We start from the raw sequence: 18,878 nt of genomic DNA on the forward strand, positions 1-18,878 counted from the left end.
TGCAGGGTCCAATCAGAAAACCAGTTGCTCAGTTTATTTTAAAGTCATGGGTAGTCGACACTCTCACACTTTGTAGGTATATCTGCTATCTGATCTTGTTCTGCTGCAGATCCCACTCGGTATCCCACATCCAGAGAACTATTGCTCACTGCTCAGCTCTTCTTGTCCTCCCCCTCCCTCTCATGGTGTCACTGTAGATACTTGGCATTTGGAGACTATGTGCTCTTGTCCTGCCGAGTGTTGCACCAGCGCTTTTCAGTAAAGCTATGAATCAAGAGAACCGACTGGTTGATTCAGGATTTTTGTGCGCTTGAGAGAGCAGGTAAATGCAAATGTTAAAATCAGGGTTTTCTTCTGAAGTATCTTGAAACATTACTGACACATCAGTCAGATAACTGATCCAGATATGAAAAATATCGATTATATGTAGAATTGAAGACATGTTTCAAAATCTATAACTAAGTCTCTCATGTTGTCTTTATTTTCAAACACAAACCACCAGAGTGGGTGGTGTGGTCATTGTTTTTCCTCATTCAGAAAGCAAAGCTGGTCTTTTTAAACACGTTGGACATGTAGGCAGCCTCTTGCTGAACATCACTTGCTGAACAAACACATGCTTGCCTGGATGGAGGAGGAAATCACTGAACTCCCTGTGTATCACAGGGCCGATTAATAGCCATAGCCTTAATTAAGTTGGTGGCTGTGAGGGCGTCCTTTGACACGGAGGTCAGAGACAGATAAAAGCTAACATGCTCACTGTGTAAGTGCTAATATAGAGGCATGTATATTTTTGCCATGTTTATCTACCTCTCTGTTAATACGGCATGATATTTGCTAATTGCTACTGTCCATTAAACAATATCTCACAGAAATAGCTGATGTGAATGTCTTGGTAACATAAAGTGTTTGAAGATATTTGGTCTTAACCAAAATATTAGACACACGGATCTTTGGTTTAATAATGCACTGGTTCAACAGTCTCATTTAGCATCAAGATTTGGTCTCGGAACTGTGAGTGTAACACATTTTGTGTAAGACCCGCCAGGGTACGTCGACATGTTTTCCAGAGTGACTGAAATTACTGGCCTGCTAGTTATGTAAGAGGAAAGGTCATGGGGTCATCCAAAGGCATTAGGGTTCATCCTCTGGACAGCATAGATATGTCATAACAATGTTGTTGAAATACTTTACTCTATTACTGCAGATTAAAGAAAAGTCAAGGAAGGCGTTGGCATACATGAACCTACATCACTTACGAGCTTTATTCTCTTGCTATTGCTTTTAATCAATCATCTCACAATTAAAATCTAATATGTGCAGCACTCAAACTATTGTCTCGTGTTTTTAACAACATGCTCTGAGTTTGTGTCCTTTCTGTGAGTTTCACCAGACAGAGAGAGGATCAGTGGTTCCACTACTGGCCTGACCCACATTCACTAGAGGCCATAAGAGAGCAGGGAGACGGGCTGAAGACACAGTTGTTACTGGAACATAACAGCCTCTGAGGAAGTCAATACATGGTCGTCTGAATATCAGCTTTCTAAGAAGACACAGTTAAAACTTCATTTAGTGAAACTAGTGCATCTTTTAGGGAAGATTCATCTAAGGTATGACAACTGCATGTTTTGTGTTAAATAAAAATATGCTCAAGATTAACTTTAGCGTGCAAGCACTTGTTAGGTATTAACCAAATTCAATTTACATTTTACACCCATATATGGAATGTAATATATTTGTATACCTGAGATGCGCTAACAACATGTCTGGAGCGTCTCCCCACCTCATGCCCATAAGTCCGCTGGGGTAGGATCAAGCAACCCCTGTGAGCCGCAAAACCAGAGGAAGCAGTACGGAAAATGAATGAATGAGGAATGAATACATTTTTGTATATTTAATTGAACGATCAATCATTTTTATAGAGAGATTTTATATGGAACACCTTCCGTGGATGAGTGGATGTGTGTTTTGGTGCTTTACATCTCCATGATGTTATTGGTACTGTACCATTACTATGATATCAGGCCTGTAAATGGGTTATGGTTCAGGCAGGAGATGGCCGACCAGATGGGGATGTGACGTTTGCTATGGGGACAGAGGGAGCCCAAACCTAGAGAGTTATTTAAAGGCCGCCTCACTGCGGAAGGACAAACTAGGCCAGGTCCAACCACACTCAGGACAGAGCTGCTGTGTTTGATCTTATTGTGATTACTTTTCAGAAAATCAGCGCACACTCTCCTCGTTCATTTTAAAAGGTGTATCATGTAGTGATAACCCATGTGTGGTACAGATGATACCAGTCAGATAAGCCACAGGTCACTTAATGCTCCGCCAGACATGAGCGTGACCGAGTCTGAAGGACTCTTAGGATCAACCCATGGCAGGTACTCCAATTATACCCCTGTGTGACCGTCTGCTTTGGCTCATCTCATCTGGCCCCCTGCTGTTCTTGCTGTCTGCAATCACTACTGTAGAGAGAAGTCAACCACACAGTTAAGTGACCCATTTATCCTCTCTTCACTCTCATTTCACATATGAATATTTAAATTATTTGACAACTGGTAAATCAAATGACACAGACATGGGTTAAGTAGGTAACGGTTGTATGTGTGTACTTACATGTAATTATACAGTCAACATAAGTACTGCCCCATAGAAATATATAAAACAGCTCCATATTGACTTCCTGGTTCCGTTAAATATTTAATATTTACTTACTTCTGTTTTTTCTGAAAAATATTGAACCTTGTAATGTTCTTGTTAACAAATTACCACTATCATCTGTCATTCATACAGCATGTTGATAAAAAATGTGTTGTAATAACCAAGGACATTTAATCCTCAGGATTTGTTAACATAAATTTTCAAATATGGGTGAGAAATATTTCTCACCATATCATGAAAAAATAAAACTTTCTGACAAAAAGTGTCTTATTTGATATCCAAGATACACAAACACAACATGTGTGGGGAGGAGAATCATCTGGCACCCACCCAGGAGGAAGAAATCCTTCATGTACACAAATCACGACTTACTATAGGGAGCTGCTTTCTAACCTCACTGCTCTTCTTAGGGATAATGTATCAGAGAGGCATAATCAACATCATGAATCATGAAAACACCTTGTGAACTAGGACAAAAGGGCTAAGTCTGCTTCACAAACACAGATTTACATCATACAGCATAAAGAAAATTTTGCATGCTTCTCAGGTAATCTTTTGAATATATGCAACATTCTACTCTCTACCTGAATTATCTAAACAAAGTTAATGGTTAATGTGCCCCCAAAATCATAAGCTTTATTCTGTTCTCAGTATGCGTTTATATTTAACTCAAGTGAACCAAAGCCATCACAGAAAAGCTGACAAGTTTCAGTTAGAGCAAATAAATTGCACGCTTGAAATTGCACTACAGATAATACTGGAAAGAACACTTGTGCATCTGTTTGCTCTTCATCCCAGTTTGAAATCACAAACCAATTGTTGTATGTGAGAGGAAAAGTAGATCTATCACTGAGGAAGGAGGCTTTTTCTGACTGGACCCGCCTCTGTGGTTTGGAATAATTGATCTTCATGAGTCTAAATAGGCCACATATTTCTGCAGCCTGAGCAGGTGCACCAGCGTTTTTGCATCAGCCCTAATCAGTCATGAGGGCTTGGAGATTTTGTGGGGCAGCTCAACTTAAAGCCTGCAGGTGCACTAATGCATACCTGTGAACACACACGCACTACTCCACACTTACACAATGAAATGCAGACACAAAATGGATAAATCTCTGCATGGCAGGGCATCACAATGTCCAAGAGATGGACCATCACGCCCTGTCAGGAATCACGCCCTGCAATCTGAGCCGAGCTGATTCCTCTAGTTATTCTAGTTCCTCTGATTCCCACAAAGACTTCAAGCTTCATCTTAATCTTATAATTAATTGTCAGTTCTGATTAGTTTTTATTGATTAATTAATAACCAGATTGTTTAAACTCACATGATTTTTCCAAGGCCTTCAACCTAATTTTACTCACTGGACAAAATACATTCAAGAAACATTTAATCATTTCAATTTAATACCATGTTATACTTTGACATTAAACCTTAATTGTATAAATCCATCCGTAATGGAAGAACATCTGAGTGTGAATTAACTTTACTTACCTTGGTGCAAATGAAAGTGATAACAGGCGCAATGGAGAGGCAAACCCAAGACAATCCCCAAAAAGGTTTGCATATGTTGGCCCCAGAAATCAGTTCTCTCCTCCCTCCAACCCGCCTGTGTGATTCTTCTCTAATTTTCTGTTTTACAAATGTCTTTGCTGCTGCTGGTAGGATGGAGCAAGACCTGCAGCCCCAACAGGTTGCACAGATGGTCCAACTTCATATTTGAGGTCAAGACAAGGTTCCCTGTGTCTTCCAGCACAGTTTCAAGATCATGGAGGCTGCAGAAGGGTGACCATCACAGGAACAAGAGTAGCGCTGAGAGACCCCCATATGACCTCCAACAGGTTACTGGTGTGTTTGTTTTAACCCTAATCTTCATATTCCTCTGACCCAAATGTAGCACCAATGGGATGTTAGGTATTGATACGTCTGATGCCACCAAGTACCACCACAGACTGTTTAAGGGTTCACTAATGCTCTGATCTAGGTCTGAATGGAGTCCTCAATGCACCAGATATCGACTCATCTGGAGTACATTATTAGTTGTTCTAATGAAATCCACAGAAGTTGTATCAGCCTACGGGTGTCACACTTCTGGTCTAATAGTTCTTATTTGTTTTCATATCGCTAATATATCCTTTCTTTCCAGATCCTGTCCCACCAGGCCCAATGAGGAGACCGAAGAGCCCATGTCTTCTGAGAGCACAAAATCTGCATGTAAAAGACAACAAATATTTTGTTTGCTGCACTACAGTATTCATTCATTCATTCATTTTCTGCCACTTTATCCGCCGTAGCGGGTCAGGGGGAGCTGGAGCCTATCTCAGCTGGCATAGGGCGTGAGGCGGGGGACACTCCGGGCACGACGCCAGTGCACCACGGAGCCGCACACAAAGACAGACAACAATGCACACACACACTCACTCCTACGGGCAATTTGGGACCAGCCAATCAACCTGAAGCACATGTTTTTGGATGTGGGAGGAGAGAACCCTTACTTTACTGTATGTGATCTCTTTTTGTATTTTATTGGTTAAGAACACATGTCCAGAGGAGAGATAGTGAATATTTTGGTAGAAGGATGCTGAGTTTGAACTGCCAGGCAGGAGGACTAGAGGAAGACCAAAGAGGAGGTTTATGGATGTAGTGAAAGAGGACATGAAGGTAGTTGGTGTGAGGATGCAGAATACAGGGTTAGATGGAGGCAACTGATTCGCTGTGGCGACCCTTGAAGTGAAAAACCGAAATAAGAAGAATTAGAAACCTTGAAACTAGAGTGGATGAGTGCAAATTAGTTTATAGGGTATTCTGGGATGACAAATCTTGTGTCATTGGGAATAGCTCACAAGTGCAAAATTATATCTGAGCTGGAAAATGTTATGCATCAGCTTTGCTCTTTTGAGTTGTCGAGTTGCACCATAAGAGTTTCTCAGTACAGAGTCACAGGGAAGGAAATATGAGTGTTAGGTTTTTTGATAAGGTGTGATGTTCCTCATCAAGTATATGATGCCAAGGGATGTAAAGATGAGGTCTTCTGCAAGGACATTGAGATATGATATGATTGACAATTTGCACAGAGTTCAGATCTTTGGCAATGTTCCGATTTCTTGTCAGTGATCTCTAAAGTAAACGTGAGAGCAGACGTCAGTGTTACCCTACTGCTGAGAGCTCGGTTTACAATTTGTCATACTAAAACTCATGCTGAGCCAAATAGTTAGGTTAATCAGATGACTTGTGGCCTTCATTATGACAGACCTTTCACACCATTAAGTTACTATGCTCCTGCCAAGTCAGCTGTGTATATCAACCTTGGGACAGTTTATTTTATTGCATGGCAGAGAAGTGCATTTCTTTTCTGTGATGATACTAACTAGCTCATCTACCTCTGATACAATTAAAATTATCCATCTGTTTAAACCAAGTAACTGGAAATATTTCTATTCATATATTCATTTTAATTTTTTTCTTGTTCGAGGTAAAAAGGAAAACTTAGACTAGACAGGATTCAGGAAGCACAAACCTTCATTAAAGGAACCCAGTTTTGGTTAGTCTAATACAAGATAAACAATATTTCAACAACTGAGTTTTTATTTTATTTCCAGGAAATCAGAAAAAAATTGAGAAAGGTTGTTCTCTATATATATGCACAACTGGACAATGCCAGTATATAAAATAAAACTGCCATTTTCATATACAGATAGAATGATAAAAAATAAATAAAAACAAATAAAATCTGTCCTTAAAATTCCTGATTTACTTTTTGCTCAGACAAAATAATTGTATAATGTAATATAATGTATTTAGGTACATAGATATCATCTCTGCAGCCTCTGCTGGTGGAGAAAATGTTGTGTTCTGCTACATCTAGTGGTACAAATTGTTAATAACACTCTATATGTACTGATGGAACACACTGAGTTGTACTGTATATGAACTGTATGTAGGTGTTTGCTATAGACAGTACATATATGGCATGACATTATGTGTCATGCCATGTCATATAGGTGATATCCTGCATAACATGGCATGACACTAAATGACATGACATGACATGACATAATGTAACAGGACGTGACGTGACATAACAAAGCAAATACAAAATTTTGTGTAATGACAAACTTGAAACACACTCTGACAGACAAATTGACAGCTTAAACTGACCCAACAGCAATTTTCTGTAAAATGCAGATTCCATTTTCTCATCTTCTTCACATCAGAAAGACTCGAACAGCCTCATTCGTTCTTGGACAGAAAGGCCATCTTTTAAACTCTGGAAATTAAACACAAATAAAACAAGGCAGTCAGAAACTGCAACATCTCGGGGACGGCATTGGCTCAGCGGTAGAGCAATCGTCTTGAAGACAGGATCACCCAGCCAACAGGGATTCAAATCCTGCTCCCGCCAGAACATCCAACCGAGTGTGAGTCGACGGTGGGAGGTGTCGGCTCGCCCTTGAGCAAAGCGCCTTCCCCCCTACAAGATGCTCATTGGGGCACAACCCTCGTGCACGACCCCTCACTCCACCTCGCTTGTACTCTATATGTCCTTTCTTGACTAATTACATGCCTACAGGCCCTTAGTGTGTGCTGTGTTCAGGGGCCTGTAACCTGTAACCCCATGTGTGTAATTAACACATATACGTACATGTGTGAAGTGCAAGTGTAAAAAGAATTTTCCCAAGAGGGTGAAATAAATGATAGATTATTATTATTATTATTATTATTATTATTATTATTATCTCGCGACACCCCTGAATTCAAAATTTTACCCTGACCTACTCATTTGTGTGCCTCTGGCTTTCTGAAAATGTCGCTTTTTGTTTTGTGATTATATCTCATCAGGTTTCAGAGATATGTACCTAAAAAGGTATAAACGTGAAAATTTATCCGGTTCCTGAGATATGTGCAAAAAATGTACAAAAGTTCAAATTTGACCTTGACCTACTTTTTTCGAGGTCAAGGTCATCATCTCATTTTCATCCCCTTTGCCGCCCAAGTAATGTGCTTTATCTTTCATCTTTCTATCTGCAACGGTTGTAAAGATATTTGGTGGACGGACGGTCGGACGGCCGAACACACTGACAATTACAATACATCACTGCTTCGCGGGAGGTAAATGACAAAAACTAGAAACAACTGCAACGATGAATCGTCTTACCTTCATGGTAATGTACTTGAGACACTTCTGTGTGAGGCGAAGGTTTATGTCACAAATTTTTATATGTTGGAGATATGTTTACAATTATCTTACTTTTGATCTCACTCCTCTGATCTGATGGGTGAGAGAGGATTTCTCAGTCTTCTTTTGAGAAACAGAATCACCGGTGTTTGTTACAATGTCCTCTGAAAAAACAATGGAGGAAGAACAGAAAGAAAGGAAATTATTCACTATTCACCAAACAATTTCTGGGTTTAAATATTGATATGTCTATGCTGAAAAAGAACGTTTAGCTCCAATCTGTAAAATTCAAAATAGGCAGTTTTGTTCACGAATCAAACACAATATGATAGATGCTAAATCTGGGAGTGAGTTGTGAGAATCTCTTGACCTAATCTAAAGTAAAAGTAAAAACTAAGTAAAAGTAAAACATCTCTCACCAAGTCTCTGTCCTGAGGAGCGTCTGCTTGGAGACCAAGTAGCAAACTTTGTCTCTCCACAGAGGTTCTTGACATCATGATGTGGTTCATCCTGGTTGCCTGAATAGAGGGCTTTCAGCTTGTTCTGTGCATGTAGTTTATCCTGTAATGCACACAAGACAGACGTGAACGACATAAACACACACACACACAGACACACACACACACACACACAGACACACACAGACACAGACACACACACACACACACACACACACACACACACACACACACACACACACACACACACACACACACACACACACACACACACACACACGGGTTTTATGCATTTAGTGGATGAAGAGTAGTAGTTCTGAACTGGCATATTTGCATAGTGCTGACATATTCTAGCTATTTCAGTATACATAAGATTTTTTAAAATGTAGAAGGTTCTCAAAATATTTATTTTGGGGTCTCATCTCACAATTAAACAAGTATAGAGATCTATATACCATTCGAGCCATTTTCAACTCTTCCTTTAGAGAGTGAGCTTCCTGTCTGAGAAGCTGCATCTCTGCCTCCCTCACCCGCAAAGTCACCTGGAACACAGAAAAAAATTCTGCACATCATAAAGAATCAATGCATTCAATTCTTGAGTTTGCTCTGTGCTGTTGTAAAAGGGGAAATTATGAATTCAAACAGTTACTTCTACCTAACTACTTACTACCAAATACCTTACAAACTAAAGAAATGTGTTCTTAAGAGTGTTCATGATGTAAAACAAATGTAAAGTTTAACTTTTTACCTCCATATCATAGAAATCATTTGCTTGAGGGGCAAAATGCGACTGCTTCGCATTTGACAAAAATTGCAGTTGTGATTTTTCATCTTTCTTTCTCTTAAAGGACAGTAGCGAGAGAGGCTTCAGGAATGGTTTAAAAGTTTGAGATGCTGATATGTGGTTCTGTTGCATACAGTATATACAAGCAAAACAGCTAGCGTGCTACAGGAGCTTGTGTTTGTACCTGTTTATTTTTTAGCTCCTGGTTTTCTGTTTGGCATTGCATAAAGGTTTGTCTCTCATTTTCCAGCTGCTGGGTCAGCTGAGAGTTTTCCAAGCATTTTTGAGTGTGCTGAAATGAAAGTAACTCAAGTTCCTTCTGCAATAGCCGGGTTTCCTTCCTGTGGTGGCAAAGCAGAAGCATTAATGAATAGTAACAATTATGTATTTTGGAAGATATGCAGACTGACCCTAAAAGTAATTTTCTTGTAGAAACAAAAAATAGTTGAGTTTGTAGAAAATCACAGGTATAAAAAAAAAAGCACGACCACTTAAACTAATAAATTTGCTGAATCTAGTATATAGTTTAAAAAATTCCAGACAAAAAAAAAAACTAGGTCAAGCCGGCACACCATATTCTGTAGTTTTTGTACACCTGTCATATAACTTACAAACATATCTTGCATGATGAAGTATAAAAAATTATCTAATGAAACACCCGTGCAAGTGAATAATACAATAGATAGATAGATAGATAGATAGATAGATAGATAGATAGATAGATAGATAGATAGATAGATAGATAGATAGATAGATAGATAGATAGATAGATAGATAGATAGATAGATAGATAGATAGATAGTTAGATAGATAGATAGATAGATAGATAGATAGATAGATAGATAGATAGATAGATAGATAGATAGATAGATAGATAGATAGATAGATAGATAGATAGATAGATAGATAGATAGATAGATAGATAGATAGATAGATAGATAGATAGATAGATAGATAGATAGATAGATAGATAGATAGACAGACAAACAGACAAACAGATACACTAACAGACATAGAATAGAAAAACACACGTAGAAAAAAAACAGACATACAAACAAAAAAAACCAGACAGAATCATAGAATAAGTTAAGAACCTTTTGGAACTCATCACTCACTCATATTCCATGTCCACATGTGTGATGTCTTCACTGTCCTTGATGAGTGCAGACAGCTGGCTTCCCTTCAGCTCCTGTCTATGAGCTCTTCCCATTGCGACAATGGCTGTAGAAACATATGGCATCTTAGGTATACAACAAACAAACTTTTTGTTTGAGCTTGACTTTATTTTCACAACACTGATCTCATAAATCGGTCTTCTCACACTATTAATGCACTGTGACCACTGTGTTCCCTGGTTACTACAGGAGTGTCATTCATGTTCACTACCACTGAAATAAATGTATGTCCATTATAAAATAAAGTAACTCTTCCTTCTTTGGCATGACAGGTCTATGCCACTTTTATTTTTGCCTAACTTGCTTACCTGTCATTGTGGCGGCCGTCTCCTCCTGCAGAAGCTGGTCTTTCTCCTTCAGAAGAGCAGCAACCTCCATCTGATGCTGATGCTGTAGTTCATCTATTAGCTTATTATGCATTTCCTCCATAGCAGAGAAACCTTCCTCACCAGATGTCTACGTTGATATTAATAAGAAGTTTCATAAATGTATGTATAAAATACAGTCAAATTTGTATTCCTAACATTGGTTCATGGGTTAGGGTTAGGATTAATAACAAAGATCAGTGGTACTGCTAGATGCCAGTACTACATTTTGTTTTAACTGTTTTTCTTTTTAGAGAAATTGATCTGTTTTAAATGTATTTGTTCCATTTATTTTGTGAATCATAAGCTATGAATTGTTAAAATAAATATGTTGAAGAGATCAAGTATCTGACAGGTATTTACTGTAAAGTTTTTGCTTTGTTTTCTAGATGACTCAACATCTCTCACCATTCTGTTACCAAGATCCTCCATGGATTGTCTCGTCATCCCGGTCTGGTCTGGTCTGGAGGAAGTATTCCCAGTGAAAGCAGGTGCCACTGGACAAGTTTTAGTCTGTTTCTCCACAGATGAACAATCCTTTGAGTTGCAACCATGCAAGTGTTTCATCTCCTCTTCGTGGATTTGTTGCAGTTCTCTTGTCTGCTCTTGACACTCTCTTTCAACCTTTTGCATCCGTTCCTCGTGATGATCTTTAATTTTCTGTATGTCCTCTAGGAGTCTCTGGTTCACAGTCTCTGTAGATACTATCTTTTGGTCAGCGTGCTCTAGCTTTTCTCTCAATTCACTGTTTTCATCCTGAAGCTGATGTAGGATGTGATTTGAAGCTCCCTCTTTATCATTTAATGTGAAATCCTGCTCTTTGCACAAAGATGGCAGCTTTTCCTGTAACATTTCACTGTCCTTTAACTCCGGCTCCAAATCTAAGTGCAGTCTGTCCCACAAATAAATCAACCTTACTTGCTCCTTCATTTGATTTAATTCTGATGCAGAAACCTTTTCCCAGTCATCCTCCTCATTACACTCCACTCCACTGACATCAGAAATCTCCTGGAAGAGTTGCCGCAAGTATTTAGCCCTTTTGTGCAGCCGGGTAATAAGTCTTTCTAACCACTCTGGTGCTTTGTCTGTCTCCACTTTTCTGAAAACAGATTCTTCCTTTTCAACTTTTGCAGTTTGTTGTGAGCCTTTGTTCTGTACCTGTACTTGCTCATCATAAGGAGCTAACTCTGGGGGACTGATATCTGCCAAACCATTCTGTTGATGCTCTACTTCTTGATTTTTAATATGAATCATCTTCTCATGTTGAAATTTTAAGGCAGCATGGATGAGCTCTGCTTCAGCACAGACTCTAGTGATAGCCTCATTTAAAGGTGCATTATGATTATCGCAGTCTGTTCTTCCAAACTGAATCCTCTCCTCTGATTTCATGAGTAATCTGTGGGCCATTATTCTTTTGTAGCTGCGTGCATCCCCATCACAGTCTCCTGTTACTGAGGTCAGTTTCTCAATACTATATTGACTTTGAAGGACAGATGCCATTTGTTCTACTACAAACAGTTCCTTCATCAAATACCTCCCAACACTTTCGCTGTCTCCTCCTGAGGGTAATGCATTATTGAGTTTACTTTCACTGGTAATGTTGTTCCCAGCTCCAGCCAATATCCCATCCCTGAGGATCTTGTCCTCTGTTTTGCTGGCTTTATGTGATTTCAACTGTTGTTTCTCTGCATCTCTCTGTCCTTGGTGAAGGCAAGCGGCAGCTGTGGATAGTTGCTTCTCAATGTTCATTATATTAATCGGGGTGAATTGAAGCCTCTCTTTACAGCCTTGTATGATATTCAGTGCAACCTGAAACCTGCCAATCAACATCCTGTAGTGCTCTTCTGTGTCCTGAGCAAAGTGCTGGCTCTGCTTGGCCTGATTGTAAAGCAATAAACTGAGGTGCTGAGCTGTGGCTCGGCTCTGAGTGAGCTGGGAGCAAAGGTGGGGGTCCTGGCAAGTCACGTGACCCTGTTGTTCCTCCAATTTTTGCATTATATCTCTTAACTTCTCCTCTGTTAAATAAAGTTTGGTTTCAAGCAGCTTGATTACAGAAATAAACTGTTCTGGGTCACCTGCTGCTGCAACATTATTTTGATATGATGGTTGAATTGTATCTTCTTTGGCAACTGAGCTGTTAGGCCCAAAAGCTAATGCCTTTGGCCTTCCATCAGTTACAGTAAGAAGGTCTGCTGTGCCTTGTCTCTTGTTTTTCAGAGCAGGCTCTGGGGGCTCATTTGTCAGACCAGAAGAGGAACAGGTACAAACCTTTAACACTTCATTCAGCTGCAACTCCGTCTCCTCCAGACTGTTACCTAAGACTTCCATCTTCAGTAAGACTTCACGCAATTCTTGTTCCTTCCTGTCTAGAAGTCTCTCGTAGCCTTCTCGAATGTCTTGTATTTCAGATTCCTTTTCCTGTACCCTCCCCATGGCCAGTTGTCGTTCCTCACAAACTGTCTCATACGAGTGCTCAAGATTGTAATAGTGTGCCTCATCTGTTTTCAAGCGGCTGTGCAGCCTGCTCAATTCCCCATCTGCCTCAGAAAACTGGTTCTGCAGCTCTTGACAGTGGTGACTGAGCCGGTCTCTCTCCTCTTGAAGTGTCTGCAGAGCAGATATGGTGTATGCTAGTTCTTCCTGAAGCTGTCGTTGAGCCTTCTCAGTATCAGTGGTCTGAGCCTTGGACAGGTTTTCCAGCTGCTCTTCAGCTCTCTCCAGTCTCTCCTGAAGATCTATTGAGTGTTGCTCAGCCTGTGCTAGGTTTGCAGCCAAGCTCTTCCGTTCTCTGTCTTGGCTCTCTTGAAGCAGTGTCAGATGTTTCTGCAGTCGAACCTCCTTTTGAGCCTGTGCTTCCTCATTAGAATGAAGCTGTGCTGTCGCCTCTTGAAGATGCTTCTTTAAGCAATCAGCCTCCTGCTGAAGACTCTGGAAACTCTGCAACTCATGCTGCAGCTGTGTCAATTGCAACTCTGTCCCCTTCCTCTGTTCCTCACTGACACTCAGCTGGGACTTCAGGGAGGCCACACGACGCTCCCACTCTAATTCTAGCTCAAGGAACCGCTGGTGATCTTGTTCTGCATGGACATGTACAAGTCCTGTGGGATCACCTGCTACCAGTAGCTGTGCTTGTTGAGCTAAGAGATCTATTCTTTGTCGTAGCTCATCTTCTCTAGCTTCGTCTTGATCAGCCTTTTGAGCCTCCAACTCACAGCGGAGGTTATGATTCATCTTTTGCAACAGCTGGAAAGCCAGGACTTGATCAGACGGGTTTGAAAGAAGCTCATTCTGCAGGACAACCATGAGCTTTAGTTATGACATGCCATGCTTTGCATGAAGCTCTAATGTACATCAATCTGCAGCTGTCCACTGCTTCAAAGATACTCATGACAGCAAAAACAAATTCTTCTTACCAGTAAAATGTGGCATGACCTTGGCTGACTAGTGCCAATAAAGATAGTGAATATTTGTATTTTTGATGGTCTTCTGTATTACCTGAGGATGAATCCATTCCCTTGAATGACTCTCTTTCTCTTGATGAAGCTCATCCTGCAGATTCTTGTTTAATTGCTGGAGTCGACACAATTCCTTCTGCATTTGTTCCAGCTATAAAATGATGGTGGCAAAATATCAGAAAACCAAGACTCATCCATTTTGCTTCAGCCATGTGTGTGCTGAAGCAACAAGTGGCTGGGTGTCCTGTGATATCTTGTGACAAATTATTAAATTTTATCATTTAAAGTTGGTTCGGCAGTAAAAAAGAAAAATACTCAAACACGATCTCACCTCTTTGACAAGTTGTCCTGTTCGCTTCATACAAGGTGATTTGTCCTTCATGTTTCTGCACTCGCAGCCAATGTTAATTAACTTATCTTGCTGCTCAGTTTCATTCTGTATGTTTGATTTTTTATCATCTGGCAGCAATTCAGCCAAAGTAGAGCTGGTGGTTTCAGCTTTTGCAGTGCATAACAGTGCGTCTGACTCATCTGGTGCACATAAAGGTAGACAAAGATTATTTGTAGACATTTGTCATTCACACTGTATCTGTTCCATTATTTAACCACTTAAAAGTTCAGTTAATTTCAAACACCCACCGATCTGTGTGGCTGCATCAAGAGGTTTGGAAGCACCTTCGCCTTCTGATTGGGGACAAAGCTGAGAGGTTGGAGAGAGAGACAGGGGGGGATGGATAGAGGATGACAAATAAGAGCTGGATATCATAGGTGATGCAGAGCTCCCATTAGCAGTACTCTGCTCTCTCTCTGGGTGCAGCCCAAGTTCCTTTTCTTTCTGCTGTGGATGTGATTTCTCTACACAGACTATGGTGCTGGGCTCAGTTTTCTCCTGACCCTCAGCCAACGGTGAATCTGGTTGCTCTGGTTTCTGTGGAGGTGTCTGCTCCGGCAGGGAGCTGTGAGATAATAAAAGAAATTTCTTTAGAGGTTATGTGTTAAAAGTATCAAATCCAAATTACAGCCTAAAGGACTTGCATGGTGAAAAAATATTTCATGCACTATAATTTACCTTCTGAGATCAAATGTAAGACCAGGCCTCACATTTTTAAGCACTTCTTGGAGCCAGTTGTGCCTCTTCCCAGAGGCCATAGCACACACTGTGTACATTCCATCTTTACCCTGTGGAAAAAGAAATGTTATCCATAAGACACCTTAATTTTTTATTTAACCTTTATTTAACCAGGCAAGTCAACTGAGAACCATTTCTCATTTACAATTATTACCTGGAAAAGAAACAAGTGAAGAAACAATGAATCCATTAACTATTTTTGACCAACTTCAGTTATATTTGAGGTAATTGTTGTCAAAAAATAGGGTAAAAGGATTTCCTGGTTTTATATTTTGTAGGTATATTCCTGGACAGATTATACCTATAAAACTGAATGTATATTTAAGAATGTACATGCAATTAAAACATTAAAGTACCTGTTTCTTTACATTGTTGCAGTGATGATGACATTTGGAGGTTAAATCCACAGAAGAAGACGACTCCCATAGCTCTGTGGAGTGGCTTTCCATTTCCATCTCCTCGGTGTTATCACAACACTGATCTTTTTGATCACTTTAAAACATAAATGGACCAGATTTTTTACAGTAACTACAGTTATCATGTAGAATTCATTTAGAATATAGCATAATAACAACGTTTCAATTATTTCAAATACAAAACAGCAGCAAACCTGATTTGCTCCTTTGAAGACAGCTTGTCAGAATTCAGGACTGTCTTTTCTCCGATTTGTTTTTTTACTTGAGAACCTGGAACTGCGTCTGCATGTTTCAGAGACACCAGTATAGACAGAAAAGCCATGTTAAAAAATTCCCAGAGCTTTATTTGTGATATTTCCAATATTTTTTACAAACACTTCAGAGATCATTTGGTCAAGCCATTTGCAGTTTGCAGAAAATTATTTGCAGAATTATGAAGAGGTAAAATAATGTCTTAATTTTGTATAAATAGTCCCAGAACCACTCATTAAATAAACCTAAATTACATTACCAGCAGGTCTCTGATCAAGTCTGCTGAGAGAGCGGCTGCCTCTTATGAAGGGAGCTCTAGTGAGAGAGGAGGTGTGGAGAGACGAGAAGCTCCGGCTGCTGCTGAGGCGAGATGCTCTGGTACCCTGGTCACAAACGCTGCCCTGGTGGCTGACGCTGCTTCTTTTCAAAGTGCCAGCAGCTTTACTGCCAGGAGCAGTCGGGTCAGTACCTCTGCTGCTGAGGCTGCTGCGCCTTCCATTAATAACACTGCTTTTAGCCTTACTGCTGCTGGCCTGGGTACCTCCTCTGAATAGAGGTACTGTTGCTGCTGCTCGTTCCTTTGAAAAAGAGAAAAAGAGACGTACAGATAAACAGATCGGATCTGAATGCCAGATGTTACTCTTCCTTCTCATCTCCATCCCGACTTGGACTCTTTGACACGTGTAATCCACTCACCACTGGAAAGAACCTTTTAATCCTCACAAGAGCTCTTAATTTGCTTAAGAACTGTCTAACCAACACAGACTCGTCAAACACACACACACACACACACACACACACACATGCACGCACACACACGCACACACACGCACACACATTAAACTTAATCACATGTCAGCAGTCAGACTAGGGCAGTCTACTCCAGCCTCTTGAGATATCGCCTCACAGACTGCAGAGGCCATCAACCTATGGCTGAACCACACGACGGAAAAATCATTTGCAGAAAACTAGGAGTGTCCTGACAGAAATTTGAGCAGATTTTAACAGTCTCTGTCTGAGAAATCCAGCACAAAACATACCAAATGCATGTATATATATATCAAAAAACATGGTTCAACTCTGAGGACACAGCTATTATAAATGTTAATACATTTACATCTATTGCCATATATTTAACACTTAACTTCTTTTTTTTGTATTGAAGAACAAAAAATGTTAAATGGACCTTATTTTAAGGTTATATGTCACTTTTATTCAAATTTGTGGTGGAATGTGGTGGAATGAATGAAATAGAAAGCACGTCATAAAATAACTAAATTACCACACCAGCATTTTTTAATTGTGCAGTAAATTCTTACCTTGCTCCTTGCATTCTGTGTAGATTTGTTGGTTTTTGAGTTTACCACAGTCTCAGGCCACCTGCTGTTATAAGATGAGCATAAAAAATTAATAAATCACCAATGCTTTGTTGCACAAATATTTGGTGGATATTACAATACTTCATTTAGATATATAGCATTTAGAAAGTAAAGCATATGTTTAGAATTTTGATTGAAAGTGTAGGGTTTTTGTTTGGGTTAACAATAACAATCATTACTAACTTTTGGACAAAGCCCTTTTTTCCAAATTATGATTCACATATTCATAAAAATCATAAAACCACTGTGATATATTTTTCTTTTAGAAGCTGTAATTACTTTGTAAGAGATGGAGAAGCATTTTGATGTACATTAAATCCGAGTGTTACAGAGTGATTTACAGCCACGTGAGTGACATACCAAAAAGGAAGTCCCAGTTAATGTACTAGCAGACAACTATCATGAAGAGTATGCTCTTGTTGCTAAGCAGAAGTGTTTCTTACTATTGTGACGTTACTTATGGAAATTATGCCACAAAAATTTTATGGCCTCTTCAATATATTTGAATATACGTATGTATCTAGGTTATTAATGTATTTGTATCTGTTTGAGCTTTATTCAATCAGTCCATCTCTTTTCACACAAAACAGCATAAAAGCAGCAATGTCACTCGAAAAAAAAATGTAAAATCCCATAGAAAACTAACGTTCACCTACCTTGGACTTTTGGACATCATTTTCAGTGAGGCAAAGAGAAAATAAAATACAAAACTGTTATGATTAGCAGGAGAATTAATGTCTGAAATAGGTTTCCATGTCCAGATGATGTCTGTCCCCCTCAACTGGAAAATCCAAAGAACAAATCAGAAACAGGTCTATGTGTTGTCCACACTCACTCACACACGCACGCACGCACGCACGCACGCACGCACTCACACACACACACACACACACACACACACACACACACACACACACACACACACAAGAACACACACACACACACACACACACACACACACACACACACACACACACACACACACACACACACACACACACACACACACACACACACACACATAATCCCATACAGAGTTGACAAACTTCATTAGAGTTATGTGGGATTAGAACAGCCTCTTAACAAGGATTACTACTCCTATATTTTTAGTGATCTTAATGTAACTGTCCCTTTATTGTTCATAATGCCCCAAATGTGAGAAACATTTATACCAAGACACAGTCGTCATTTTAGAGGCGAACAAAACACACCAGTGATGGAAAGAAACACACAAATTGTCTTAAGACCAGCTGAGAAGGATTTAGTTTCTGGCCGTGTTGTGACACAGCTGTCACTATGGATTTCTGTCCTGTGACCTGACCTGAACCATCAACAACCATTTGTCAGATTCATTATTTGTCTGTGAAAAATGTTTGAGACAACAGGGAATCTGCTGTCTCACAATTAGATGTGGTTGGAGCAGTCATGGTAAAATGTGTAAAGCAGTGGAGAAACAGAAAATGGGAAATGGAGATGATGAATCAGACAAGATTCAATTATTTGTGGATCTTAATTAAAACGACCTAGCATATTTAACAAATTGGTATCTCCTTGTCTGGAATGAACAGGGATGTCCCTGAAAAAGATGTTGCCTGGGTGGCAGCATATGTTGTTCTGCATCCTGCGTGGACTC

At 39.8% G+C, this 18,878-nt stretch overlaps 1 protein-coding gene across 1 annotated transcript; it reads right to left on the minus strand.

Annotated features, from left to right (window-relative positions):
• Positions 1 to 6,172: 6,172 nt before the first annotated feature.
• On the minus strand, positions 6,173 to 18,029 carry LOC137609579 (early endosome antigen 1). Its single transcript, XM_068336693.1, has 17 exons — positions 17,902 to 18,029; positions 17,186 to 17,249; positions 16,126 to 16,444; positions 15,809 to 15,896; positions 15,555 to 15,690; positions 15,139 to 15,248; positions 14,709 to 15,025; positions 14,401 to 14,600; positions 14,110 to 14,220; positions 11,023 to 13,902; positions 10,558 to 10,705; positions 10,190 to 10,295; positions 9,259 to 9,415; positions 8,746 to 8,832; positions 8,252 to 8,393; positions 7,905 to 7,996; positions 6,173 to 6,923 (listed from the first exon to the last, which is right to left on the minus strand). The coding sequence occupies exons 1-17, from the start codon at positions 17,919 to 17,921 to the stop codon at positions 6,867 to 6,869; spliced, it is 5,034 nt and encodes a 1,677-aa protein (XP_068192794.1). The 5' UTR covers positions 17,922 to 18,029; the 3' UTR covers positions 6,173 to 6,866.
• Positions 18,030 to 18,878: the final 849 nt, after the last annotated feature.

This window comes from Antennarius striatus, chromosome 16 (assembly GCF_040054535.1).
Source record: "Antennarius striatus isolate MH-2024 chromosome 16, ASM4005453v1, whole genome shotgun sequence".
Taxonomy (NCBI): domain Eukaryota; kingdom Metazoa; phylum Chordata; class Actinopteri; order Lophiiformes; family Antennariidae; genus Antennarius; species Antennarius striatus.